The 26,691-nt window shown below is 35.8% G+C and overlaps 4 protein-coding genes across 32 annotated transcripts in view; all 4 read right to left on the reverse strand.

Annotated features, from left to right (window-relative positions):
- The window catches only part of LOC133676991 (zinc finger BED domain-containing protein RICESLEEPER 1-like), a 32,898-nt gene extending 19,892 nt beyond the window's left edge, over nt 1-13,006 (reverse strand). The window contains exons 1-3 of the mRNA XM_062098815.1: nt 12,344-13,006; nt 12,077-12,251; nt 11,842-11,963 (exon numbers count right to left, since the gene is read on the reverse strand). Coding sequence (XP_061954799.1) covers nt 11,842-11,963; nt 12,077-12,251; nt 12,344-12,859 — 813 coding nt within the window. The 5' untranslated portion in view covers nt 12,860-13,006. The remainder of the gene's footprint in view (nt 1-11,841; nt 11,964-12,076; nt 12,252-12,343) is intronic.
- Nucleotides 13,007-13,945: 939 nt separating this feature from the next.
- Nucleotides 13,946-17,530, reverse strand: LOC133677394 (zinc finger BED domain-containing protein RICESLEEPER 1-like). Of its 5 annotated transcripts, none has more exons than XR_009835750.1 (3): nt 16,094-17,530; nt 15,916-15,978; nt 13,946-14,183 (listed from the first exon to the last, which is right to left on the reverse strand). XR_009835750.1 is itself a non-coding variant. In XM_062099429.1 (2 exons), exons 1-2 carry the CDS (start codon nt 17,386-17,388, stop codon nt 14,162-14,164), a joined length of 1,341 nt encoding a protein of 446 aa, XP_061955413.1. In that variant the 5' UTR covers nt 17,389-17,530; the 3' UTR covers nt 13,946-14,161. The 5 variants fall into 5 exon arrangements, 1 of the variants encoding a protein (XP_061955413.1); XR_009835748.1 differs by having other exon boundaries at nt 16,070-17,530; XR_009835751.1 differs by lacking the exon at nt 13,946-14,183 and adding an exon at nt 14,290-15,157.
- Nucleotides 17,424-20,994, reverse strand: LOC133677392 (DELLA protein GAIP-like). 3 transcript variants are annotated; one of them, XM_062099424.1, is made up of 4 exons: nt 19,570-20,994; nt 19,324-19,457; nt 18,633-19,244; nt 17,424-17,642 (listed from the first exon to the last, which is right to left on the reverse strand). In XM_062099424.1, exons 1-4 carry the CDS (start codon nt 20,627-20,629, stop codon nt 17,424-17,426), a joined length of 2,025 nt encoding a protein of 674 aa, XP_061955408.1. In that variant the 5' UTR covers nt 20,630-20,994. The 3 variants fall into 3 exon arrangements, with proteins under 3 accessions (XP_061955408.1, XP_061955410.1, XP_061955409.1); XM_062099426.1 differs by lacking the exon at nt 17,424-17,642 and having other exon boundaries at nt 18,740-18,909; nt 19,007-19,244; nt 19,570-20,992; XM_062099425.1 differs by lacking the exon at nt 17,424-17,642 and having other exon boundaries at nt 18,740-18,912; nt 19,007-19,244; nt 19,570-20,991.
- A 1,293-nt stretch (nt 20,995-22,287) lies between these two features.
- On the reverse strand, nt 22,288-26,521 carry LOC133677396 (uncharacterized). 23 transcript variants are annotated; one of them, XR_009835752.1, is made up of 8 exons: nt 26,221-26,521; nt 25,968-26,051; nt 25,661-25,756; nt 25,211-25,364; nt 25,051-25,098; nt 23,825-23,889; nt 23,446-23,596; nt 22,288-22,959 (listed from the first exon to the last, which is right to left on the reverse strand). XR_009835752.1 is itself a non-coding variant. In XM_062099431.1 (7 exons), the coding sequence occupies exons 2-7, from the start codon at nt 26,006-26,008 to the stop codon at nt 22,944-22,946; spliced, it is 420 nt and encodes a 139-aa protein (XP_061955415.1). In that variant the 5' UTR covers nt 26,009-26,051; nt 26,221-26,515; the 3' UTR covers nt 22,288-22,943. The 23 variants fall into 23 exon arrangements, 3 of the variants coding, with proteins under 3 accessions (XP_061955415.1, XP_061955416.1, XP_061955417.1); XM_062099431.1 differs by lacking the exon at nt 23,446-23,596 and having other exon boundaries at nt 26,221-26,515; XM_062099432.1 differs by lacking the exon at nt 23,446-23,596 and having other exon boundaries at nt 22,288-22,697; nt 26,221-26,514.
- Between the last annotated feature and the right edge of the window lie 170 nt (nt 26,522-26,691).

Consider the following 26,691-nt stretch of genomic DNA (forward strand, 5'->3'; position numbering starts at 1 on the left):
CTATTACTTTCTTTTACTTATCATAATTTATTTCTTTTATTTACAACTTTATTTATCAGCTTTGTATTTTTCTCTAGTTTAGTTTTTGACATTACCTTTTTTTATAACATGTTAATGTCAAATTTAGGACTCCACACTCCACTTCGATTAGCAAGATTGGTATTTGCTTTTGCTTGGGATTAAGTTCTTAATTTTATTTTCTCCTTATTGAAAGGAAGAAATGAAGAAAATGTTGCATATTGATCATATAATTAATGATCGATCAATATATTGATGATGTCAATCAATATATTGCGATGATCAATCAAATTGATTATTTGATAAATCAATATATTGGCATGCTAGGTAGGAAAAAAATTATTATTTTAACAAATTACTTTAGTGGTCATCAACAAATCAACACACCTAGCATAAAAAAATTATTATTTTAAAAAATTACTCTAGTAATCACAAACAGATTGGCACACCTAGTTATAATGCTAGAAAATCAAACTAGAAAAAAATATAGTTATAATGACTAGTGATTAGTTAATTCACGTATCTTATAGAGGCAATCCTCATAAACATGAGGAGCTTGAAATCAACTCACAAACATAAAGTCTAATATAGAAGTCTCTATCAAACATTCCATAGGATGACTTTTGATCATCTAGCTCTTCATATTAATAAAGAATTGCACTTGGACAGAATCATAATGTCCATATTTAATCTATAATGATTTCACCTTTCTTGACAACATTGCCTCTACTGATGTCTGATAGATAAGTTGGTGTTTTTATATATCTAGCACAACCTCATGTTTATCTTTTATAGGGACCTAAAAGGCATGATCAGATGGTCACAACCATTTTGATCAAATTGTAATCAACCAACCAATATTGGCTACTTTTAAAGGTGGGTGTGTGTGTGTGTGTGTCTATATATATATATATATATATATAAAAGAATTTAAACATGTCTAATGTTAATTTGAAGGCTTTCTAGTTAGAGATGAAGAATATAGCCAATATGATTTATCATAATAATGTTATGATAGTTAACAAGACAATCCAAGCCATAGACAATCAACTAAATCAAATATAGAATGAGCTAAGGCAGAGTCAATCGAGTATATCTTTTGTCCAAATACCTAATAGACAAGTCCTATGAATATGAATGTTGCGGAAATAATATTTTTTTTAAAAAAAAATTAGAGTCCTATGGATCTTATTAGACAATATAAAATTGTTTAGTGTTTTATGAAGATTACTTGAAGATCAATTCTGTCTTAAAGTTTGATCAAGATTAAGTCATTTATTGATTAGATTCTTCTAATAGTAATCCACATGAATCACTGGATCATAAATCACCTAAATCCTTATAGGAGAGAGGGATTGATATGCTTTAAGTGCTAGCTTTTTTCTTTTCTTTTTGTTCTTTACTATTAGATTTACTCTATTGTATTTTGTACTTTGAACTCCCATTCTTCACATGAAAAAAATAAGGTATATCATTCTATTCATAAAAAAAACCTAATATCATTATTAATGAAAAAAATATCACTTTAGGTTTGAAAAATATCACATTTTATTTCAAGACAACTCTTAGAAATTTATATAATCAAGTCTCTACTTAAGTTTCTAGGTCTAGAATTACATTCTAATCCTCAATTTCTAAAACTTATTTATAAAATCCTACTTGATTATCATCCTGGTATAATTTCTTACCATTAATTTTTAATATGTATGACTCATTAAATTCCTAATATGTTGGCCCCAATATAAATTAGAATCCTAATTAAAACATGATTAAATAATTTAATTTATTATTAATTCAATAAATTAATTAATTTATATTTAAAGATCAAATATAGCACATAATAACGTGACATAAACTTTCAAATATTAGGAAATTCATATGTGACTTTATTTAGTCTTTCAATGACTAATTTATTAGTTTAACTATTATTCCTTTATCTATCATGTTTTGATTTAGATATTTGATCATTGTGTGTCTACTCTATCAAGTCATATTTTATTCTTTATGCCACAACCATTAATTTTTTAAATAAGATTTGAAATATTTTCAAATCTCTTTTTACCTTGCGGAATGATATTATAATTAATATTATTTGAGAATATATAAAATATTTTTTCTAATTCATCTAAAGTGATCAATATTATTCATAATTAGTCTCTTAGCTGGTCTGAGTTTGTATACTTTCAATTCACTCATTTCCATGTATTATAAAAGAAAGGATAAAAAATATCATTAGAGTAAATAATAAAGTGTATTTAGTAGTTAACTCAATCCATAATAAATAAAATGAGCTACTATGCACACCATTATCCAACAATTTTGTAATTCTTTTGTTTGGACGACCTTTACTAAAAAAATACAGCGAGGAGAAGATACTTAACAAAAATCAAATTCATACATATACATAATTATATGTTATTTAATGGTGATGAATCGAGATTTTTTATTCAGTAAGTATAATATTAATATTTTATTGTTTTCAAACAATATTTTTCTTATACTCTCATAAATTGATAGATTGAAAAATTCCGCATAGGCAATATCATCAATTTTTACTATCTCAAAATTCATATTTGATTGAGTCTTAAAATTTTCAATTACAACTTGAATAATTTGTCACATGGTTCAGAACACATGTAAACACTAAATAATTCTTATATCTTATAATACTTAGTTTTAATAAACCTTTCTTTTTAATTATTAATGGTTGCAATCATGTACCCGATTTATCAATTAAAAAGGAATGTTAGTGGTAGTTTGAATTTACTATATTTAGATCCTGAAAGAAAGGTCAAGTGTTATAACAAGTATTTCATTAATGGATATGTTTTTTATATTAAAAATTATAGTTAAGTTAGAAAGACCTATAATAGTGGAGATTGTGTTAAAATATCAACTTTTAATGAGTTTGAAGTTGATTATTATAAGAAGTTTGAAGAGGTGATTGAATTGCAATATCATATCGAGCTTAATAAAGTCTTTTTATTCAAATGTTATAAAGGAATAATAGTAGATTCTCACCATGGTTCGGTCAAAATTAATACAAAAGCTAGACTTTGTAACATCAATAATATCTTTGTTTTTTCCAAGTAATACATGCAAGTTTATTACATATACACTCTTTTAAAAAAGGATTATTCTAGGGTTGATTGGTTATCCATAGTGAAAATCAAACCTAGGGTGTAATGATGAAGTAACTACAAAAGATGATGTCTTTTAAATTGATAAGTTAGTTGCACATCAAGTTGCTCTGTCTAACGACTTAGAAGAAAATTCATATTTTTCATGTTAAGAATATTTTTGTTGATATTGACATTGAGAAGTTAAATGTGTATTGAGAACAAATGGACATGCAGAAATCAATGGAGATGATGATAATAACGAGCATCAATTCAATGAAGAAGATTATGATAGACATGAAGATGATGAAATTAAAGATGATGATGATGATCCTTTGGAGGAGTTATATCCAGGAATATGAAGCGAACGTTCTTGTTGATGCTCCACTCTGTAAGCACACTTTTAAAGACTTCATGTACAGTCCCCATGTCATAGTTGTACCGTAAGTTCCTGAAAGCAAGAATCTTCTTCTTCAGCTGCCATCCATCGTCAATGAAGTGCACGGTGAAGCAACAGCAGGTCATCATCTTGTCATTAGATGACCACAATTCAATTGATAAACTCAAGAGACAAGAGAGCTTATCAAAACAATTGATGAGTTTCTCCTTCTCTGGTCTGCAAATAGAAAGGACATCATCTGTAACCTCGTCTTTTGAATAAAGTTTCAACACTGGCTGCAAATTCTTCACAAAAAATTCAAAAAACTCATGTTGAACCATATCCAAGGGATATCCATGCTTAATAATCATTGTTGCAATGTCTAGACGACTTCTTTCTTGATCCATGACAAAATTCCCTTGGATGACGCTAGTACTCAAGTCACCTGTGTCAACCAAAATTTGCTGCTCTGCTTCGTCCTGTCTGCTTGGCGAACAATTTTTTAAGTGCTTGTGCAAATTTGAAGTTCCTCTTTTGCTTTCTGCTCTATACTTCTTCTTGCAATGCTTACATGTGACCCATACTTCCCCATTTTCTGCCGTATGCTTATCGAACCTGTCCCACACAGTTGATATCTTTCGTCGTTTACTAGTACTCTGGAGGCCACCATCTACACTGGGCGATGCATTCTCACCATTCAGAGCAGGTGCAGGTATAGCAGATTGTTCTTGGACGTCCTGTCAAGGATATTGGCAACATGAAGGCCAATTCCAGTCAATAATTATGCCAGATTGTGTCTTCTTCAATAGTTGAACATACAAGCAAAACGGAGGCAAAATGGATTTTATTATATTCGAATTATCAAATGTAATTTATCTACTGAACAATAATTATTCCACCCCTTGCGCAATCTGCGGAAGGAAATCTGCCACATAGAAGGCTGTGATTGGACACATGATGGGTGTACATCCAAAAAAAAGGGTTTTTTCTGTCCATCTGACAAGGCAGATGATTTAGACTTTCTGGGTCTAAATAACCTCGAACCCAATTCTGCTGGCTAGAATTTCTTGTAGCGAATCACATGTAGATTTTTTTTATTTAGTTTGATTTTTAATTTTAAACTCATTAAAAAGTTTTTTTTTAATGTTTTTAGATGAAAATGAATTAATTTGGTGTTTCTGAATCTAAATAACCTAGAATCCAATTCTTTAAGTATTAGAGCCGGCTAGAATTTAACATAGCAAACAACATTTAAGTTCTGTTCGTTAGCTAGAATGTATTTTTTTTATTTTGAAGTGAATTCTTAAAAATAAATTATTTTTAGATATTTAGTAGTATCATGAAAAATAAATTAAAAAATATTTTCTGGTATTTGGCTATGTTATATAAAAAAAATTTAAGTTTATTAAAATAATTATAAACTAAACTTACAAATTAAAAATTAAATGAGAATAAAAATGAGAATCAAATATAATAGATAAAAAATTTCAATTAAAAAAATTATAAGTGAAAAATAAATAAAAATTATAAAAATTAAAATTAAAATTAATATAAAAATCAAATCAAATTAAATTTAAAAAAATAAAAAAATTCAATCTCATTCTTCAAGAAAAAACATGAATTCAGTATAGAAGAGCACCTGTTCAAGAGGCTCGCGTGTTTCTTCTGCTTGATTGCTGGTTGGGTTCAATGTCATGAATCCATTTCCTTCTAAAACACAATCTTCATGTGGGATGTTTGGCAATCTTTCATCATCCAATCTAACTTCAGACACTAACTTGAAGAAAAATTAAATAACAATTATAAAAAAATAAAAATAAAATTAATATAAAAATAAAATTTAAAATAAAAAATTCAATACAAAATATATAGGAATCAACTCATTCTTGAAGAAAAAAATGACAAGAATTCAGTATAGAAGAGCACCTGTTCAAGAGGCTCGCGTGTTTCTTCTGCTTGATTGCTGGTTGGGTTCCATGTCATGAATTCATTTCCTTCTAAAACACCATCGGATGATGGCAATTGAAAACCCCTAGAAAGTTCATCATCCCATCTAACTTCAGAGCCACTTTAAACATTTCCTCTGCAATGTACGCAAGACCTTATTTATCAAAAGTTCTCGTTCTGAAGTCTCTTTCATGTCTACAGGGAGAAGAAATTCCAATACGTAATCATCCTTGCAAGTGTGGGTACTTGTTAGCCTTATAGCAAAAGCAGCATTTAAGTTTATGATCAGCCAGATACTTAGGTAACTCGCATGAGGGAATTCGGCTGGATCAAGCAGGGAAATGCCATGCTGGATATGAATATTAGATTGAAGTGCTTTTCCGGCGATACCTTTTCCTTCCTCGAGATGATGTCGTAAATATTCATCCACAAAACCTTCCATTGACCAATGATTTACATAGCAAGCGCTATAATTGTTGGTGGGAGGAAGCACTGGTGGTGGCTTTGAAACACTCAGAGGGGATAAAACACAAAGTTTTATTTCAAGAACACAAGCTTACAGGAGCAAAAAAAAATACAACAAGCTTAATAATACACACCCTCTTTTTCTCTCTAGTGTTTCTCTCTACTCTCTCCACACATAATAGCATAAGCTTAGCTAGCTATTTATACACGAATTCAAAACAAGATAATTCAACCTTCAAGTGTGAAGGCGGCTGTGGACGGTGGTGTGAAGGCGGCTGGCGGCTGCGGCTGGTGGCTGGCGGCTGGTCGGTCATAGCTGGTGGCTGGCTGGCCGGTGGTTGCCTTCCTTGACTTTCTAGATTGAGTTTAGTATTCAACAAATCTCCCCTTTAAACTCAATCGAGAGATATCATGCCAAGCATGAACTTTAATCGGATAAATACTTCTCTCTTCAAAGGCTTTGTGAAGATGTCTGCAACTTGATCATTTGTGTTGCAAGATATCAGTTGGACTTCTTCATTCTTCACATGTTCCCGAATAAAATGATGACGTGTATCAATGTGTTTGCTCCTCTCATGATACACTGGGTTCTTTGCCAATGCGATTGCTGATCGATTGTCTATATAAATTTCCGTAGGATTTTCTTGAGGAAATCCCAAAAACTTCAGCATATTCCTTAACCATATTGAATGGCATACGGCTGAGTTAGCAGCAACATACTCAGCTTCACAGCTTGATAATGTGACAATCGATTGCTTCTTGGATGACCATGTGAAAGATGTGTCTCCCATGAAAAAGACAAACCCTGTTGTGCTTTTCCTTTCATCCAGATCTCTACCCCAATCACTATCCGAGTAGCCTACAAGATTAAAGTCTTTACTTGAGGTATAAAACATACCTTCATTCATTGTGCCTTTGATGTAGCGAAGAATTCTCTTGGCTGCATTCAAATGAGACTTGTCTGGTGTCTCCATGTATCTGCTGACGAGTCCGACCCCGTAGAGTATATCCGGTCTGGTACATGTCAAGTACCTTAAGCTTCCTACTAAGCTTTTGAAGTAAGTTGGATCGACATTTCCAACCTTACTCTTCCTCAATTCCACTCCATTCTCAACTGGAGTTGATACCAGATTGCAGCTTTCCATCTTGAACCTTTCAAGAATATCTTTGGCGTAACCACTTTGGGATACAAAAATCCCTTCTTCTTTCTGCGTTACTTCCAAGCCAAGAAAATGTGACATTAAACCAATGTCAGTCATCTCAAACTCCTGTACCATGCTTCGTTTAAAGTCTTCAAACATGGTAGGGTTGTTGCCGGTGAATATCAAATCATCAACATACAGGCACGCAAATAAGATGCTGTCATCTGCTCCTTTCTTCACATATATGGCGTGTTCATATGGACATTTCTCAAATCCATTATCTTGAAAATACCTGTCAATTCTGGTATTCCAAGCACGCGGAGCTTGCTTCAAACCATAGAGAGCCTTCTTTAACTTGTATACTTTGCCTTTATTTTCAGCATCAATGTATCCAAGTGGTTGTTCAACATAGATCTCTTCTTCTAGGAAGCCATTCAGAAATGCTGACTTCACATCGAGTTGATAGATCTTCCATCTATGTTGTGCAGCTAGTGAGATCATCAGTCTGATTGTCTCTAGCCGGGCTACTGGAGCAAATACTTCTCCATAGTCAATGCCTTCTCTCTGTTTGTAGCCTTTAGCCACTAATCTGGCTTTGTATCTTTGCACTTCTCCTTTTGCATTTTTCTTTGTCTTGTAGACCCATTTGACACCTATTGCTTTTTTGTTTTCTGGTAGATAAGTCAGCTTCCAGGTATCATTCTTCTCAATGGCATGTATTTCTTCATCCATTGCTTTAATCCATTTCTCTTCTGTGACAGCTTCATTGAAGCTTAATGGGTCACTATCTGCAAAGAAACAAAACAAATTTGTATCTTCCATTACTTGAGTGGCATCGTACAGCTCTTCAAGATTTCTCATCCTTCTTGGTTCTTCTGATGAGGATGCTGATGGTGGTGTTGATGATGATGCTCCTGGTGTGTTCCTCCTGTTGAATACAGGGAATCTGTGTACCGGACTTTGTGGTTCAACTGCTGGCACAATCGGTTCTTCGACAAGTACTGTTGGTACTTCTTCACCTTCAAGGATCAAATCAATGTTGATCCATTTGACTGCTTCTTTATCATCATTCCATTCCCAAGATTTATCTTCTTCAAAGATAACATCTCTACTCATAATCACCTTCTTCGTGATGGGATTATACAGCTTGTATCCCATCCTTCTTTCACCATATCCGACAAAGATGCATTTCTCGCTTTTATCATCAAGCTTTCTCCTTCTTGCATCTGGGATCTTTGCATATGCCACACAACCAAAGACTCGTAGATGAGTAACACTTGGTTTGTGACCACTCCATGCTTCTTCTGGAATGACTCCTTGCAAACTTCTGGTTGGGCAGCGATTCAGTAGATACACTGCACATGATACAGCTTCAGCCCAGTATTGCTTGGGCAACTTCTTTGCTTTGAGCAGACTTCTTGCCATGTCAAGAATCGTGCGATTCTTCCTTTCAGCTACACCATTCAGCTGTGGTGTATACGCAGGTGTTGTCTGATGTCTGATGCCTTATTGTGTACAATAGGCTTCAAAGTCATTTGCTGTATATTCTCCACCTTGATCAGATCTCACGGTTCTGATCATGTAGCCACTTTGCTTCTCCACAATTGCTTTAAAATCTTTAAAACAATTGAATACTTCTGACTTCCTCTTCAGAAAGTATATCCACGTCTTTCTGCTAAAATCATCAATAAAAGTGAGGAAGTACCTATTATGTCCAGTCGACATAGGCGTAATTGGGCCACACACATCTGTGTGCACTAACTCCAGTGGCCTCTTTCCTCTCCAGTTGACTTCTTTAGCAAAACTGGATCTGTGATGTTTTGCTGAGGACACAACTCTCACAGACTTCATCTGGATGATCAATGTGGGGCAAACCTTTGACCATCTTCTTGCTTGCTAGCATCTTCAGACTTGTGAAATTCAGATGTCCAAGCCTCAGGTGCCAAAGCCATTTTTCACTGTTGGTGATGGCACTCAAACACCTTGCTGCATCATACTGGATGTTCAAAGGAAACATCCTATTCTTGGACATTTTCACATAGGCCATTAATCTTCCATTGTTGTCTCTAATTGTCAGATGACAATTCTTCGAGTAAAAAGTATAACCTCTCTCCATAAGTTGACCTAAGATGATCAGGTTCTGCTTTATGGCTGGGACATAATAGACATTGGCGATGTAGCTGGAATCGCCGTTCTTCAACTTGATTGGGATGCTGCCTTTACCTTTGAATGGAACCTTTGAGGTATCTCCAAAAGTAACTAGACCTTGCTTGGTCTCATCTAGATCACCAAATAACTCTCGGTAGCCACACATGTGATTGCTGGCTCCAGTATCTAGATACCATATATTCTCCTGTTTCTCGCTAAGTTCTTGTTGGACAAGAAATGCAGCTTCTTCTCTGTCATCCTTCTCTGCATAGTTGGCTTGCTCACGTATCTCCAACGGAGCTTTCCTTTGACATTCAGTGCTATAGTGCCCAAATTGATTGCACCTATAACACTGGATATTTCTCTTATCACAGTTATTGTAACCGCCTCCTCTTCCTCTAGGAGTGAATGCTTGTTGTCTTTGGCCTCCTCTGGTGGTATTTCTACCACCTCTTCCTCTGAAGCTTGTATTCCAAGAACCTCTTCCTTGGAATCTCTGGAATCCTCCTCTGGATTGTTGACTTCCTGCTTGAGTGGTATATCAACTTGTTGAAGTCTCCCCTTGCTCATATCTGTCTTTGAGAGACAGCTTTGCTTGTAAGGCATGCTCGATGGCCTTATCTCCATTTCGCTTTACAATCTTCTGCTCATGAGCTTGCAAAGAACTCATAAGTTCATCCACTGTCAACTTGTCCACTTCCTTGGACTCTTCAATAGCGACAACAACAAAATCAAATTTTGGATCTAGGGATCTCAAAATTTTCTCAGTAATTCGAGAATCGACGATGGCTTCTCCATTTCTCCTCATCTGATTGACTATCACTATAATTCTTGTGTGATAATCAGAAATAGATTCCGAGGACTTCATTTGCAATAACTCAAATTCACCTCGCCAAGATTGAAGACGAATCTTTTTGATTCTGTCAGCACCTTTGTACTTTTGTTGGAGAGCCTCTCATATGTCATGTGATGTTTCAGCGGAAGCTATGATCTCGAATGTATCTTCATCAAGACCTTGGTAGATGATGGTCTTTGCTTTGTTGTCCTTCTTTCTGTTGACTTTCAAAGCTTGCTTTTGTGCCTATTGTAAAGCATCTTCTTCTTCTTTGGACTCTGGTTCATCATAACCATAGTGTACAATCTCCAAACACTCTTGTAAACCAAGGAATGCCTTTAATCTGATGCACCAACTATCATAGTTGTCTTTGGTCAGCTTCGGGATGAGTGTTTGTGTACTTTCTATAGTCATTTTGCTCTTTTAATGACTATATCTCCTTCTGGGAGTTGAATTTGGAAAAACGGACACTGTAGATCGATCCGGAATGGTCGAAATAGTCAGGAACCGGTCTGCCTTTGTAGAAATCGGGTCAGAAAATGGGTGAACCGGTCCAAAAACCAATTTTGTACGGCGGGCGGTTCGCTGGGTTGAACCGGGAATATTCTGTGGAATATTCTATCGGCTCGGCTTCGGCTAATAGCGGCTCGGCTTCGGCTAATAGCGGCTCAGCTTAGCGGCTCGGCTTGAAAAGGGAATATTCTCGGGAATATTCTTCGGCTCGGCTGGAGGCTTGGCTGCGGCTCGGCTCGGCGCGGCTTAAACGGCTCAAATATGGCGCGCGTGTGGCTCAGTCGTCGTCTACCTCGGGGCGCGTGGGATGCGCGTGGGCAAACAGTGCCGAATATTCAGGAGGCGCGTGTGGCTCACCCCGGTGTCCGATTGAGCTGATTGTTGCGGCAGTGAGTTCGTATGGATGAGCTCTACACGGTGGAATGATCAAAACGTGTTTTTGACAACTTTGAAAATTCAGCTATCCCAGAAAATACTTATGTTTTCTGACGAACGGGGCTCTGATACCAATTGTTGGTGGGAGGAACCACTGGTGGTGGCTTTGAAACACTCAGAGGGGATAAAACACAAAGTTTTATTTCAAGAACACAAGCTTACAGGAGCAAAAATAAATACAACAAGCTTAATAATACACACCCTCTTTTTCTCTCTAGTGTTTCTCTCTACTCTCTCCACACATAATAGCATAAGCTTAGCTAGCTATTTATACACGAATTCAAAACAAGATAATTCAACCTTCAAGTGTGAAGGCGGCTGTGGACGGTGGTGTGAAGGCGGCTGGCGGCTGCGGCTGGTGGCTGGCGGCTGGTCGGTCATAGCTGGTGGCTGGCTGGCCGATGGTTGCCTTCCTTGACTTTCTAGATTGAGTTTAGTATTCAACAATCATCAATACATAGAATACGTTTTCCCTTTGAATTTGTATTACCATCTTGGCCAAAGGAAATCCATGTCACAGCCAGTGGTAACCTATGTAAATGACATATATATATTCCAATATGTCATTTAACTTAGCTGAAGCAGCTACTCGATTCATTGAAGAGCCCTGTGAGATCAACGACACCAATAATGGCATAAAGATAATAATAAAAAAAAAGTATATCACAAATCCTGTGGATCAAACTCTTTTAAATTGATTTTGTTTGCCATTTATCAAAGCAAGAATTATATTGTAAGTTTCTAATTCATGTCTAAGGAATTTGAAGTTGTTGCAATCTCCCCATGCAATAAAGATAAAACTGGGGAATTTGTTAAATCTAAGAAAAGAAAGAACGATACCTGTGTGGACTTTCTATCTGCCATTATGGAAACTAGAGAATCATTTTCTTCATCATCCTCAGACTCAGAGGAGCTCGCCATCCCTTCTGAGTCGTCAACTGTATCTTGCATTGTGTAAAGACCTGTCAACATGTTTTTCCAGTAGCCTAAAGTGAAAATACACACAATGAATTTATTGATGGATAATTAGTATAACAAGAGAAGAGAAAGGAAAGGATGGAATTGGATTATTCACCGCCACTGAATTGAGGTGGATCAGTGACCTTCCAAACTGAGGCTACAGCTAGCGGACAACCGTACCAACTTAGTAGGATATTATGCCCTTCCTTCTCTTCGATTCCATATGCTTCTAAATAGTCTTCACCACCTTCCTTTAAACAGTCTTGAAAATCTTCCTTAAACTCGTCTACCTGTTGAGGAACTTGACAAAACCCACCCTGTGACAGGCGATTGTGCCATTGTGCAAATGACTCAATCCGCTCGACCCGGTCAACGCCCTCACATGCCACCACATTCCCAATCTGTCGCCTGAAATACTTCCCCCAAAACTCTTTGGTAATAGGCGCTTTCTCCAGTGACTCAAAAATAGGGGAGTAGTATTGAATGATTGTCCGAGCCGCTCCGAAAGATCAGGACTGTTAAGATTGGCTTCTTGCTCAATAATTACCATTATGTCCGCTCCCAAATCCTTCACTTTTGAAAGCACTTGCTCCGTTGCCCCATCTTGTGCAAGCAATCTGTGGAGTATAAAACGCCAATTCACAACCACAATCTCATCCTTCCTTTTCCTTCTGAGTTTGGAAATACAATTGACAATATCATCCGGACTATTGCATATCAATTGCCTCCATTCCAAATTTTTGTCCTCAGCCCGTTCCCGGTTTTGACGGAGATAGTCAGTGCGTTTTGACAGTTTCGGTGTGATACTGGTTATCAGGACTGATTGTACGCCACCATACTGCCTTCTGAGGTCTCTGAGGTCTTCAATTAAATAATTCCACTGCCAAATATCGAACATGATGGAGAAGTCAATAATGTGGAATCGTTTATTTCCCGAATTCAAGGCATCAGCAATGGCATGTTTACTGGTGATTGTAGCAAACTCGTAGAAAGTTTGCTGTGGTTTGCATAGAAAAGGTAGCGAGGGTAGAGGACATGGAGGGCGAATTCCATAGGCTCGCCGGACAAGAGCCTCAGCAAAGTATTTGACAACTTTCCTCGTCCATATGCTCTCTTCTTTAGAAGCTAGAGATTGAACTTCGCGATAAAATATTTTTTACATTAGAAAAAACCTAGGGAGGCCGCAGCTAACTATCGAGTAACAACCTGCCCAATAGCAAAGCGGAAAACAGCAACTCAGCGGCGCATTCAAGAGCTTCGCATGGAGAAAAATCGATTTGATGAAGTTAAAAATCACAATTTATAATTATTATCTTATTATTTTATTGTGATAATCTAATTATAGAATATTTATTTTATTTTATTTTATTTAAATTAAAAATTATCATTAAAGATTTATATTATTAACTTAAAAAATCTTTATATTAGATTTATAATAAAAATTAAATTTATATTAATCACTAAATATATATATATATATAAATTAATTAATCTTTTACATTGTTAAAAAAATACTTGTATATAAAGGAGAAAATTATATTGTTCATGCTTTAATTTTTCATAAAGTAAAAAATAGGAAGAAAAAAAACTTGTATTTAAAAACTGTGGAGTACCTCTTAAAAGTATTTTTCAAATTCAACACAAATTTAAAAAAAAAATAAAAAACCACTTTCAAAAATTGCTAGGTAGAGAAATATTACGTTCGAAAAGAAAGTTCAAGTTTTCTTTTTTGTACTCCAATATTCTAAAAAATTAAAATATTAATTGATTTTTAAACAGCCTCTTCCATCCACTGTCAACCTTAGAGGCTGCAGGCCCTACTTTCACCATTGGTAAGATAACATCAAATATGGATGAAAAATTCTTTCGCCATGACTTGACATTCACACAACAGGCTGGACATTGAAAACCAACCATATATATATATATATATATATATATATATATATATATATATATATATATATATAATTTGCCTATTAAATTAACATAAATAGCAGGCTAAAACACCAGCCACAAATAACATTATTTTGATTGTTTCGTATATTTACACCATGTATTAGTTTATTTTTCTATTTTGATGATCTTGAGAAAGAATCAATCCGTGGCGTCCTGATATTGTTTGATTCTGTTAGCAAATCAAATGAAGTTAAAGAATAAGGAGAGAGTACAACATCCATGTCTTTGTCAGCATTCTCGATCATAGTTTGGGCTGGCACCACCTGCATTACGTGAAGAAGCCGAAGCAGTTAGCAGATTTGCTACATAAACTGGAATTGAAAGGTTCTGAGGTCATTGAAAATTCAGACATGGGTCTTGAAGACTAAATTAGAGTGAAAGATGAAATATTTCGTAATTCTAAGCACAACCCAGATTCGATTATGGGTTACAGCAGCAAAATAAACAAACTTCATAGTAACTAATATAGAAAGCACGAGCACAACCCAGATTCGATTTTTTTTTTAAAAAAAAAAAGAGACAGTACAAATACAATTAAAAAGATAAATTTAAAATTCCAATTCACAACCACACAATCTCATCCTCCCTTTTCCTTCTCAGTTCGGAAATACAATTGACAATATCATCCGGACTATTGCACGTCAATTGCCTCAATTCCAAATTTGTGCCCCCAAACTGCCGAGCCCGTTCCCGGTTTTGACGGAGACAGTCTGAGTGTTTTGACAATTTCGGTGTGATACTGGTGGTTATTAGGACTGATTGACGATTGCATATCAAATTCCTATCTAATTTGATATAAAACCCTACTTGCATAATAATACATTTTAACATATTAATTTAATAATACATTTTACAATAATGGTTTGGGCCAAAAACTGTGGTGTAGTGGGTTTTACAATAATACATTTTTGTAACAAAAACAACCTTCCTACTTAGTATTATGATATATGATGGTTTTTAAAATTAATTTTTTATTAAAAATATATGAAAATAAATTTTTCCAGATTTTTTTTATTTTTAATATAGAATATTAACACCATCAAATAACACTAACAAAATATCAATTTTATATTTTTTTCAAGCCGAACACACTCAAAAGTAGTTTCAAATCATTTTTTATATATTCAGAGTTTTTTTATTTTCAAATCCTTGATAAAATTAAGCAAATAATAAGTCTTATCTTATGTCTAGTATTCTTCTACAGCATCCAAGTCAGATATGATCAGCCTGGTTGACCCTACAGCATAGAAAAATAATGTATCTTCTGATAAAAAATAATATAAATTATATTATGGAACCTCACATAACAGTTTAAGCTATTGGGTTAATATGGTTCTTTAACATGGTATCAAAGCCTTAATAATTAAGCGGTCACGAGTTCAAATCTCATCATCCCCATTTATTTGAGTACTGGAGATATCATTTGAAATTGTAGACTTGTAAAAATCATGTTTTATGGTTTCAAGGATGGTTTAAGCTTGGAGCGTTTATGCTACTAAAATTTTAACTTCTTATATAAAAAAAAAAGTGAGCATGTGCAAGTTTTAAGTTCAAAGAGCTTTCACTTGAGGGGGGTGTTAGAAAATAATATAAATTATATTTTGGGACCTCACCTAGCAGCTTAAGCTATTGGGTTAAGATGATTATTTAACATAGTATCAGAGTCTTGATGACCAAGCGGTCATGAGTTTGAATCTCACTATTACTATTTATTTGATAAAAATTAAACACAAGGTAATGTCGGCCTATGCAAGTTTCAAGTTCAAAAAGTTTTCACTTGAGCTGGTGTGTTAGAGAATAATATAAATATAAATTATATCATGAAACCTTATCAGTTTAAGCTATTGGGTTGATAGTATCTCTTTTCATTTCAGAATTACTTTCCAGCCTAGTTTTAATGTTCATGCAGACTGCAGATTACATGCGCATTTTGACTTTTCACTCTGCTGACAAATATTCTTGTTCTTGGAAATAAAAGAGAAGGCCAGTGTTTACCTAGGAAAAACTTATTTCACAGTACTAGCAACTACCAGTGAGGATCCAAACATGGATCAATTGCTGAAGAAAAAAGAAGAAGAAATAAATAAGCAGATGGCAGATATATAAAGGCATGACACTTAAATCGAGAAAAAAGAAAAGGAAAACTTACTTGCAGTTAGGGCTGTCCAACCACCAATCCTTTCCACATATCAAAGCCTCAGCTATCTCAGGACGAACACCATCATGGACTGATGCCATTTTCATAACCTCTGATGACTTGGAAATGACAGTTGATACTGGAATTGCTAAGAAATCACGAGCCATTTTTCCCAGTATTGGAAAATTTTGAGCGTTGTCTAGCCACCAAGCTAATACGTTACCATCCTTATCCAAGTTCTCCGGACGCTTTTCTAGATACTGAACAAGTTCATTCCATTGTGAGTGCACCGTATTGCGTTCATACTTACCCTTGCGCCACTCTTTGAAACTATTAGAAGATGATGTACAACGACTCACGTCCGCCATGGCAGAAGAAGATGGTCCCTGACTGCGGAAGTCCTTTGCATATTTATTGTATTCACATATAAGATTGTCAAGGAATTTCTGGTAGTAGCGCAAGTAAGCATCACTGCCGTATATCTGCCGGTAGCCATACTCAATAATGTCCAATTTATAGCTGGGGTCAAGAACTGCTGAGATTCCCAAAGCCAAGCTAGCTTCTCCCCAATACTCGTCAAATTTTCCCTTCATTCTATTTGCCATAGCGCGAACATATACATAATCGCTCTGTTTCCAGCCATGCAAATTCTTATAAACATCACGAACACTGAGGAAATAATCATCTCTGCTTGTCGGAAAATTGCATGTTGACTTGTAGAACTCTTTCAAGCACTCAAATACGGCTGTTGCTTTGTTCCATTCTTCCGCAGATGGATTCACTTTGAAAGCATCATCCAATTGCTCTAGGTGATTAAAAGCTGTTATAAATTCCAATGAACTCTTCAGCATAAGAAAGGTGGTGTCCCATCTCGCGGGAACATCTAGAGTAGGCATTTCCCTGTCCTGCAAACTCCCATTATTAATTGCCTCCTGGAACTTCTGCCTTATAAGTGAGCTTCCTTTGACGTACTCTATACATTCTCTTATCTTATAAAGCACACTCCTTATCTCAGAAAATCCATCTTGGACAAGGAGACCGAGAATTTGGGCATAACTAGGAACACAGAAAAGATGTCGATGGATAGGTGGGGCTTGATCAGAAACCTTACTTCTTAATTCTCCAATCATGTGATCCTTTGGAGGAGTTATATCCAGGAATATGAAGCGAACGTTCTTGTTGATGCTCCACTCTGTAAGCACATGTTTAAAGACTTCATGTACAGCCCCCATGTCATAGTTGTACCGTAAGTTCCTGAAAGCAAGAATCTTCTTCTTCAGCTGCCATCCATCGTCAATGAAGTGCACGGTGAAGCAACAGTAGGTCATCATTTTGTCATTCGATGACCACAATTCAATTGATAAACTCAAGAGACAAGAGAGCTTATCAAAATATTTGATGAGTTTCTCCTTCTCTCGTCTGTAAATAGTAAGGACATCATCTGTAACCTCGTCTTTTGAATGAAGTTCAAACAATGGCTGCAAATACGTCTTCTTACAGTATTTACATGTGGCCCATACTTCCCCATTTTCTTACCACACAGCTGATATCTTTCGTCGTTTATTAGTACTCTGGAGGCCACCATCTACACTAAGCGATGCATTCTCACCATTCAGAGCAGGTGAGGGTATAGCAGATTGTTCTTGGACGTCCTGTCAAGAGATAGGGAAGTAGGATATTGGCAGCATGAAGGCCAATTCCAGTCAATAATAATGCCAGATTGTGTGTTCTTCAATAGTTGAACATAAAAGCAAAACGGAGGCAAAATGGATTTTATTATATTCGAATCATCAATTGTAATTTATCTACTGAACAATAATTATTGCACCCCTTGCGCAATCTGCGGAAGGAAATCTGCCACATAGAAGGCTGTGATTGGACACATGATGGGTGTCCATCCAAAACAGAGGGTCTTATCTGTCCATCCGACAAGGCAGATGATTTAGATTTTCTGAGTCTAAATAACTTTGAACCCAATTCTGCTGGCTAGAACTTCTTGCAGCGAATCACATGTAGATTTTTTTTTTATTTAGTTTGATTTTTAATTTTAAACTCATTAAAAAGTTTTTTTAAAATATTTTTAGATGAAAATTAGTTAATTTGGTGTTTCTGGATCTAAATAACCTAAAATCCAATTCTTTATGTATTAGAGTGGGCTAGAATTCTTATAGCAAACAACATGGAAGTAGTTTTTTTTTTAAAATGAATTCTTAAAAGTAATTATTTTTAGATATTTAGTAGTGTCATGAAAAATAAATTAAAAAATATTTTTTGATGTTTGTCTATATTATGAAAAAAAATAAAAAATAACTTATTAATATTTTATTTTATTTTAAATTTATTAGAATAATCAAAAATTAATCTTATAAATTAAAAAATTAAATAAGAATAAGAACGATGATAAAATATAATAGATAAAAAATTTTAATTAAAAAAATTATAAAAATAAATAAATAACAATTATAAAAATAAATATTAAAATTAGAATTAACTTAAATCCTTAAAAAAAAATTAAAAAAAAATTCGATCTCAGTCTTCAAGCAAATAATGACATGAATTCAGTATAGAAGAGCACCTGTTCAAGAGGCTCGCGTGTTTCTCGTGGGATGTTTGGCATTCTTTCATCATCCAATCTACCTTCAGAGCCACTAGCCTCATTTACTTCTCTGACACTAACTTCCCACAACTTTAAACATTTCCTCTGCAATGTACGCAAGACCTTATTTATCAAAAGTTCTGTTCTGTCTGTCATGTCTACAGGGAGAAGAAATTCCAGTACGCAATCATCCATGCAAGGGTGGGTACTTGTTAGCCTTATAGCAAAAGCAGCATACCATTTTCTGATCCAAGAGCTACTGAAGGAACAGGAATCAGGGAATTCAGATGGATCAAGCAAGGAAATGTCATGCTGGATATGAATATTAGATTGAAGTGCTTTTCCGGCGATACCTTGTCCTTCCTCGAGACGATGTCGTGCATATTCATCCACAAATTTTGCCATAACCAAATCATTTACATAGCGAGCGCTATCATCAATACATAGAATACGCTTTCCCTTTGAATTTGTATTACCATCTTGGCCATAGGAAATCCATGTCACAGCCAGTTCTAACCTATGTAGATCACATATATATTCCAATATGTCAAATAACTTAGCTGAAGCAGCTATTCGATTCATTGAAGAGCCCTGTGAGATCAACGACACCAATAATGGCATAAAGATAAAACTAGGAAATTTGTTAAATCTCGGAAACAAAGAACGATACCTGTGTCTGTGTGGACCATAAGTTTCTATCTGCCATTATGCGAACTAGAGAATCATTTTCTTCATCATCCTCAGACTCAGGGGAGCTCGACATCCCTTCTGAGTCATCAACTGTATCTTGCATTGTGTAAAGACCTGTCAACATGTTTTCCAGTAGCCTAAAGTGAAAATGCACACAACGAATTTATTCATGGATAAATTAGTATAACAAGAGAAGAGAAAGGAAAGGATGAATTGGATTATTCACCGCCACTGAATTGAGGTGGATCAGTGAGCTTCCAAACTGAGGCTACAGCTAGCGGACAACCGTGCCGACTTAGCAAGATATTATGCCCTTCATTCTCTTCGATTACAAACTCTTCATCGAACTTGTCTACCTGTTGGGGAACTGGACAAAACCCAGCCTGAGATAGGCGATTTTGCCAGTGAGCAAATGACTCAATCCGCTCGACCCGGTCAACGCCCTCACATGCCACCACATTCCCAATCTGTCGCCAGAAATACATCTCCCATAACGCAGGGGTCTGAGACGGTGTCTGCCGTGACTCAAAAGTAGTGCAGTAGTATTGGAATGATTGTTCGATCCTCTCCGAAAGATCAGGACTGTTAAGATTGGCTTCTTTCTCAACAATTACCATGATGTCCGCTCCCAAATCCTTCACTTTTGAAAGCACTTGCTCCGTTGCCCCATCTTGTGCAAGCAATTTGTGGAGTGTAAAATTCCAATTCACAACCACAATCTCATCCTCCCTTTTCCTTCTGAGTTTGGAAATACAATTGACAATATCATCCGGACTATTGCATATCAATTGCCTCAATTCCAAATTTTTGTGCTCAGCCCATTCCCGGTTTTGACGGAGATGGTAAGAGTGTTTTGACAGTTTCGGTGCGATACTGGTTATCAGGACAGATTGTAGGCCACCATACTGCCTTTTGAGGTCTTCAATTAAATCTTTCCACTGCTTAAAATTGAACTTGATGGAGAAATCAATAATGTGGAGTCCTTTATTTCCCGAATTCAAGGCATGATCGGCAATGGCATGTTTACTGGTGATTCTAGCAAACTCGCAGAAAGGTTTATACATGTATCCGGGTAGTAGCAAGGGAAAAGTACAAGGAGGACGAATTCGATAGGCTCGCCGGACAAGAGCCTCAGCAAAGTATTTGACAACTTTCCTCGTCCATATGCTCTCCTCTTTAGAAGCTAGAGATTGAATTTCTGCCAAAAGAAAATCTGCAACATCCAAGCGATCACCTTCAATCGCCTTAGCACACACCATCAACACGCAAGACAGGGGAGAGGCCATCGAAGGAAACAAGATTTGATGAAGGGAATCGAAGCAAATGACTCTTTCACTCTTCGTTTCTTATAGTCAACCCCGTTTGCTTCCAGCATACGTTCCTTCGTGGAACCTGCAGTTCACTTTGGACCACCATTCCATTCAGATCTTTTGCAATCTTGGAAGATGTGGACGACGTGTGTTGAGATGGCTTGTTTGGTTCTTAGAAATAAAAGGAAAAATCTTACAGCATCATGATGATGGAGGGACCTAAGCAAGGGACCCATTGATTGAAATGGTTTTCTTGCTTTTTCCTTGCTTTTATAAGCCCATGATTGTGGTTAACTACTCACTTTATTTACAACTATTGTATTTTTTTATTTGTATTTTTGAATTAATTGTGCTTATTACACACAAATTGAGTAAATAACTTGTGTATCAAATTTTTTTAATTTTTAAAAACACTTACTTCGCGATAACATATTTTTTTTATGTTGGAAAAAAAAAATAGATACGCCTGCAGCCACCAATCCAGTAATAATCTGCCAAATAGCAAAGTGGAAAACAGCAACTCAGCAGCGCATTCAAGAACTTTGCATGGAGAAAATCGATTTGATGAAAAGCTAGAGAGCATAGAGAAAATGTTATCAACATCCTGCTGGTTCTGCCTCCTTCACCACCAACCAGTAGAAGAAGACCAGCAGACGCAGATAAAATATTATTGCAGGAGTAATGGTAAAAATATATGTTTTTTCTTTCTGGTCTGGTGAGATGAAGAAGATAAATAGTTTTTTTTAAAACGATATCATTTCTCAACTGAAATGGCTATTTTCAATTTGCCTTCTTGAAAGTTCTAACATTTAGGAATTGGACTTTTATTCATGAAAAATCTCTTTTTCTTTTTTCTTTTTTTTAATTTTTCTCTCTTGATCAATTGCAATTAAACCCCTAGATTTCAACACCATTTACAAAACAATCCTTAATTTTCAATTTAATCATTAAATGGCTCTTCAACTTTTAATTTTTTTAAAATTACTGCTGGAAAAATCAATTAACCCCCCTATAGTATCATTGCCTATTCACTTTGGTCCTTGAACTTTAATTTCTTGCAATTTCAACCCAAAACAACCCTAAACTTTGGTATTTCTTCAATTAAACCCTTGATTGCATTAAATGATTAAATCTAAGTTTAATTAAATCCCCAAACTTATCATTTCTTTCAATTTTGACCAAATTGACTCTCAAATTTATAATTCATCCTTATTAGTCCTTAAACTTTTAATTTATGTTATCTTGATCTAATTTTCATATTATTTTTAATTCATTTTTTTCTATTTTAAATTTAAAAATTGAATTATGACAAAGATGTAAAGAAGTAAACACATAACCAAGACAACGAGAATGAAATCCAAATAAAAATCAAAGCTTGTACATGGCAGTTTTTCTTTGCAGCGCGAATAACAGAATTATACATTTTTTTTTTCATGGTTGTATGCTCTTGATTGAAAGAAGCATGAGAGACTTGAATCGTAAAGAACCAAACAAGCAAGACACCAAATCAGTAGGAAAAACACCAAAAGGCCAGCATCGTCTGCCAGGCAGAATTGCAAAATAATAAAGAACAAAGAATGGGCACAAAAGCAGGACAACCAAACCAGACAACGCAAATAAGAAAATCAGAGAACTGACTAAAAAAAGCCTTAGCTTGAAGAAGAATTGAAAATGCTGCATCTATAAAGTTTGAAGTCAGCATGCACATGCTAGATACAGGCACGACAAATATAAAAAACAGACGATGATATCCTCCAGCCAACAAAAGAGAAAAAAGCAACCAGGAAGTAAATATGAATAGGATCCAACAAAAGAAGCAAACAGACGACATCAACAACTAAACAAATTAATATCATCTGTTTTCTATTTCCACATGCTTGCTGACCTTACACATCATAGTATATCAAAAAAAGGAACTGTGTCTTCTCATTCTCAAGATGCCAAGGACAACGTAACACCATCTGACAAATTCTGTAAGTCATTGACCGTGGCTCTCTCAAACCGACAGAACCATCTTCAATGATTAAATGAGCTGAATTATCAACTGAAAAAAAAATAAGAGAATGGAACCAATCAAAGACCTAACATCTCCTTCAACTGAGGTTCTATCCCAAAGTAAATCTAAGTAAATGTAAACTCCATGCTTTAAAGCGAAATGTCAAATTCTATGATGTTTGGCATGTTTTTTCTAAATCAAAATGCTAAATTCGCAAGTCAATGTTTGTTTTTTTGTTGATTAGAGAAATTTCCTCAAGCTCCACATCCATAAATATGCATTGAACTCTATAATTCAATTGAAGGGAAACCTGAAAAAAAGCTAGCAAAGTATTAACCTCATCGGCATGCATGCATAAGTGTTGAAATGTAGGTAGTGTGGCTGATAGTTTTACTGTGGTTGTTGTATATGTCAATAGAGATCTGAAAATTTCATGCATGTGACTGAACATGTGAGCATCACCGACATGTATTATGGGAACCTAGCAAAGTGGAACCTCCTATGTTTGACATCACAATCACCAGCCATGAAATTTTTAAAGCCAGAAAGAAAGCTATGACTGGAATTGGGAATTTTCATCAAGTTTTTAATCAGTGGTCCCATGATTCAAATAATTGCCAGCCTCTTAGTTCAACATGATAAACACTCAAATCCAACACCGGTGCAATATATTGAAAGGCTAGCCACCAGAATTTCAATGAAATTCATGTAAAATGGGGAAGAAAGTTATGCATAAGATCACACATGATCCCCTGCCTCAAACGTTGGGGTATGATTGTTGCTGGTTAAATCTCACCTTGGGTAATCAGGGCATGTCGGGGTCATCCTTAATTGAGGCAGTCCTTAAAATGCTAGGAACATGACAACACAACCACACTGAAGTTTTTTATTGGACAAAGCACAGCCAAAACAGTAGATGGTAACAAATGACAACAAAATAGAAGATGCTGACAAACAAAAAAAGAAAAAAGAACAAGGAAAAATCAAAACAGTAACAACATTATAAAAGCAATTGAAAAGGGAGAAAAGAACCAAAAAGATAGATAAGGAAAGGTAGATAAATGAATGAAACAGCAAACCATAAAACAAAAACATCTCGTAAACTCAACACCCATAGCAGAATAAGAAAATGAACAGAACCTTAAAAGATGAAAGAAACCCAGGGCAATGCTTACCAAGATGCAGAGAGCAGAAGGGTCTGAAGTTTAAAAGATGGCCGAGCAAAGATGACCAAAGGCCCCTGCATGAACAACAAATAAAATCAGCCTCAAAAGACAAATGGCAAACCAATTAAACAATCAACCATGACTGAACTGACAGTGCAACTGACAAAGGCCAAAGCTTGAAAGAAAAGAGAACATGAACCTTGCAAAAAAGTTTTCTGCACAGACCAAGCACTTTAACCTTAGTCTAGGAAGACCCTTCATGGTCTTTAAGTGGCCTTTAAGTTCAGAATGTGCACAAAGACCACCAAAGCAAAACAAAAATCCACAGCAAAACCATCTAACAATGATGCATCGAGATCTTTCATTTTATCCAAACCACCCCTACCATGCACGTTTCCCGGAAGCCACCCTCCCCGGACGAGAAACCCTAACATATTTGGACACAGACAGTAACAGAACCCCCCTCAACAGCAAAGCAGTAATAAAAACAAAAGCACCAGCGACAAATAACCTTAAAAGCAACAGACCACAGACAACCAAAACAGAAGCCAACAACACGAATATAAAAACTAATCCCTGCTGCAAAAACATATCAACATGGAATGCCGCCCAAGACAAATATCATAAAGCAATAAGAGATTTTCAAACTTGTCATAGCAGCATCTCAACAAAAGAACCAGCATGGCAGACCACAAAACTGGAACTCTGCCAGCTCAAGCCCAATGAGCAGAAGCTAAACCTGATAAGCCATCAAGAGGAAAAGAAAAAACAAAGCAGTTAAAATGACGATAAAAAAGACAAAAACTGAAACCAACCAAACTGGAAAAAAGGAATAGAAGGCTGAAAGAACCAATAAGAAGGCAAAACAATGCCACAGCACCCAACAAACCAAAAAGAAAGAAAGGGAAAGACCTGAAAACGAAGATGCAACTGATGAAGGACGCCAAATCCAAACTACTCTACCTACTCCCCACCAGAAGAAAAGACATCAAACAGTAGCATGCCATTCCCCCAAATGCACAAAGAAACAGGACCTGAAGTGACATAACTCAAGCAAAACCAACCACAATTTTAAAAAATATGCCAAACCAGAACAACACACAAAGAAACGAACCCACACACAACCCAACAACATCAAAAGGGAAAGCAGAGGCCAAGAAACAAAAAATTCACAAACCAAACGCAGACAATGCAGAGGCAAAGAAACTAAAAATCGACAAACCAAACGCTCATACCCAAATCAATATCCAATCCATAGAGCAATAACCCCCCTGTCGCACACTCTGCAGGCAGATTGAAACAGAGAAGGGAGGTTAGACACCCTCAAAACAAACCATGACTAAAGAAAGAAATCCAATCCCCTAGGAAACGAAGAGGCACGAACACAAAGCCTGCATGCCCACAGGAAGCCCTGGCCCACAGCAGGAAAAAGTGGTTGACGCTCCCCTGCCTCACCCTGCCCCTAACAAAGAAAGCAAACAAAAACCAAGACAGCACCCGCCCTACAACACCTAGCAATGAATTCACCAAGGGCAAAACCGGTATCACACTGCCACAATCCACAGTCAAAATGTCTCAGCATCCACAGTAAAATAGCAACATGTTTTATATTCTTTGGTAATATATATTACAAGGTGAAATTTGCCTCTTAAATTAACATAAATAGCAAGCACAAACACCAGCCACAAATAACATTATTTTGATTGTTTCGTATATTTACAAATCATGTATTAATTTATTTTTCTAATTTGATGATCTAGAGAAAGAATCAATCTGTGGCATGCTGATATTGTTCGATTCTGTTAGCAAATCAGATGAAGTTAAAGAATATGGAGAGAGTACAACATCAATGTCTTTGTCAGCATTCTCGAGCATAGTTTGGGCTGGCACCACCTGCATACCGTGAAGAAGCCAAAGCAGTATGCAGATTTGCCACATAAACTGGAATTGAAAGATTCTGAGGTCATTGAAGATTCACATATGGGTCTTGAAGACTATATTAAAGTGAAAGATGAAATATTTCGTAATTTCAAGCACAACCCAGATTCAATTATAGGTTACAGCAGCAAAATAAACAAACTTTATAGTAACTGCCTTTAAGACTAAATCCAAGAGAAAGATCAAATATTTAGTAATTTTCAGCAAAACCTACATTGAATCGGTGGTTATAACAGAGAAAAGACCAGTCTTCATCTAAATAATTTAGAAAGCACGAGCATCCAAGAACTGGTTGAACCTAGGAGACAAGTGATAAGTGTTTGATGAAACGGCCAAGTGAGCATGAAGTGAAACCAAATAAGCTTATACAAAAAAGCGCTCAAAAACAGAAATCGTAAAATGCATCTTCGATAAAGCCCATATTAGCAAAAACTGCAAACATGAGACTAGTTTAGAGAAGTGGGTACCTGGGGTTGCACTGAAGGCCAAAGTTGGAGATGAAAGTGGGGGAAGTGAAGAGAGAGAGAGGTGAGAGGATTGGAGAGAAGGAGGGACATTTTCGTTTTGATTGAAAGGAAATCTGCAATCTTTATGGTTTGCGGGGTTTCCCGGTCTACGTTGCCTGTGGCATTTCTGTGTGGTTCTTTTGGACAAGGAAAGTGAGCTCTACCTTGGTTTGTTCTCTCCCAGAGAAAAAGACTGAAAGGAAATCCTTCATACAAGTTTCGAAACGTTTTCAAATGGCCCTTTGTTTTTCTCTTTACAATTTGGCTAAATTGTTAAAATTATCCGGGATTTTAGATCAAATTGTACTTTAATTATTATATTTTTTAAAATTTCATTACCTAAATTTTTTCTGAAAATAAATAATTTTTTTTATTAATTTCGATCACATGTAATAATTTAGAAACATAATAATAGGAATCGGAAAAGTTCGT

This window comes from Populus nigra, chromosome 17 (genome assembly GCF_951802175.1).
Source record: "Populus nigra chromosome 17, ddPopNigr1.1, whole genome shotgun sequence".
Classification (NCBI taxonomy): Eukaryota; Viridiplantae; Streptophyta; class Magnoliopsida; order Malpighiales; family Salicaceae; genus Populus; species Populus nigra.

Bases quoted from the DNA above. Each gene is read 5' to 3' on its own strand.
- LOC133677394 (XM_062099429.1), bottom strand. From the start codon at position 17,388: ATGATGACCTACTGTTGCTTCACCGTGCACTTCATTGACGATGGATGG. The intron at 14,184-16,069 runs GTAAGTTTTCCT...CACGTAATGCAG, and splicing joins TTGGACAGCCCTAACTGCAA to GTGGTGCCAGCCCAAACTAT.
- LOC133677392 (XM_062099424.1), bottom strand. From the start codon at position 20,629: ATGGCCTCTCCCCTGTCTTGCGTGTTGATGGTGTGTGCTAAGGCGATT. The intron at 19,458-19,569 runs GTGAATAATCCA...ACATGTTGACAG, and splicing joins TCCACCTCAATTCAGTGGCG to GTCTTTACACAATGCAAGAT. The intron at 17,643-18,632 runs GTGCTCTTCTAT...CGCTTAGTGTAG, and splicing joins CACGCGAGCCTCTTGAACAG to ATGGTGGCCTCCAGAGTACT.
- LOC133677396 (XM_062099431.1), bottom strand. From the start codon at position 26,008: ATGAAGACTGGTCTTTTCTCTGTTATAACCACCGATTCAAT. The intron at 25,757-25,967 runs GTAGGTTTTGCT...TTTCAATTCCAG, and splicing joins GTTATAACCACCGATTCAAT to TTTATGTGGCAAATCTGCAT. The intron at 25,365-25,660 runs GTTGTACTCTCT...GGATTGTGGCAG, and splicing joins ATGCTGACAAAGACATTGAT to TGTGATACCGGTTTTGCCCT.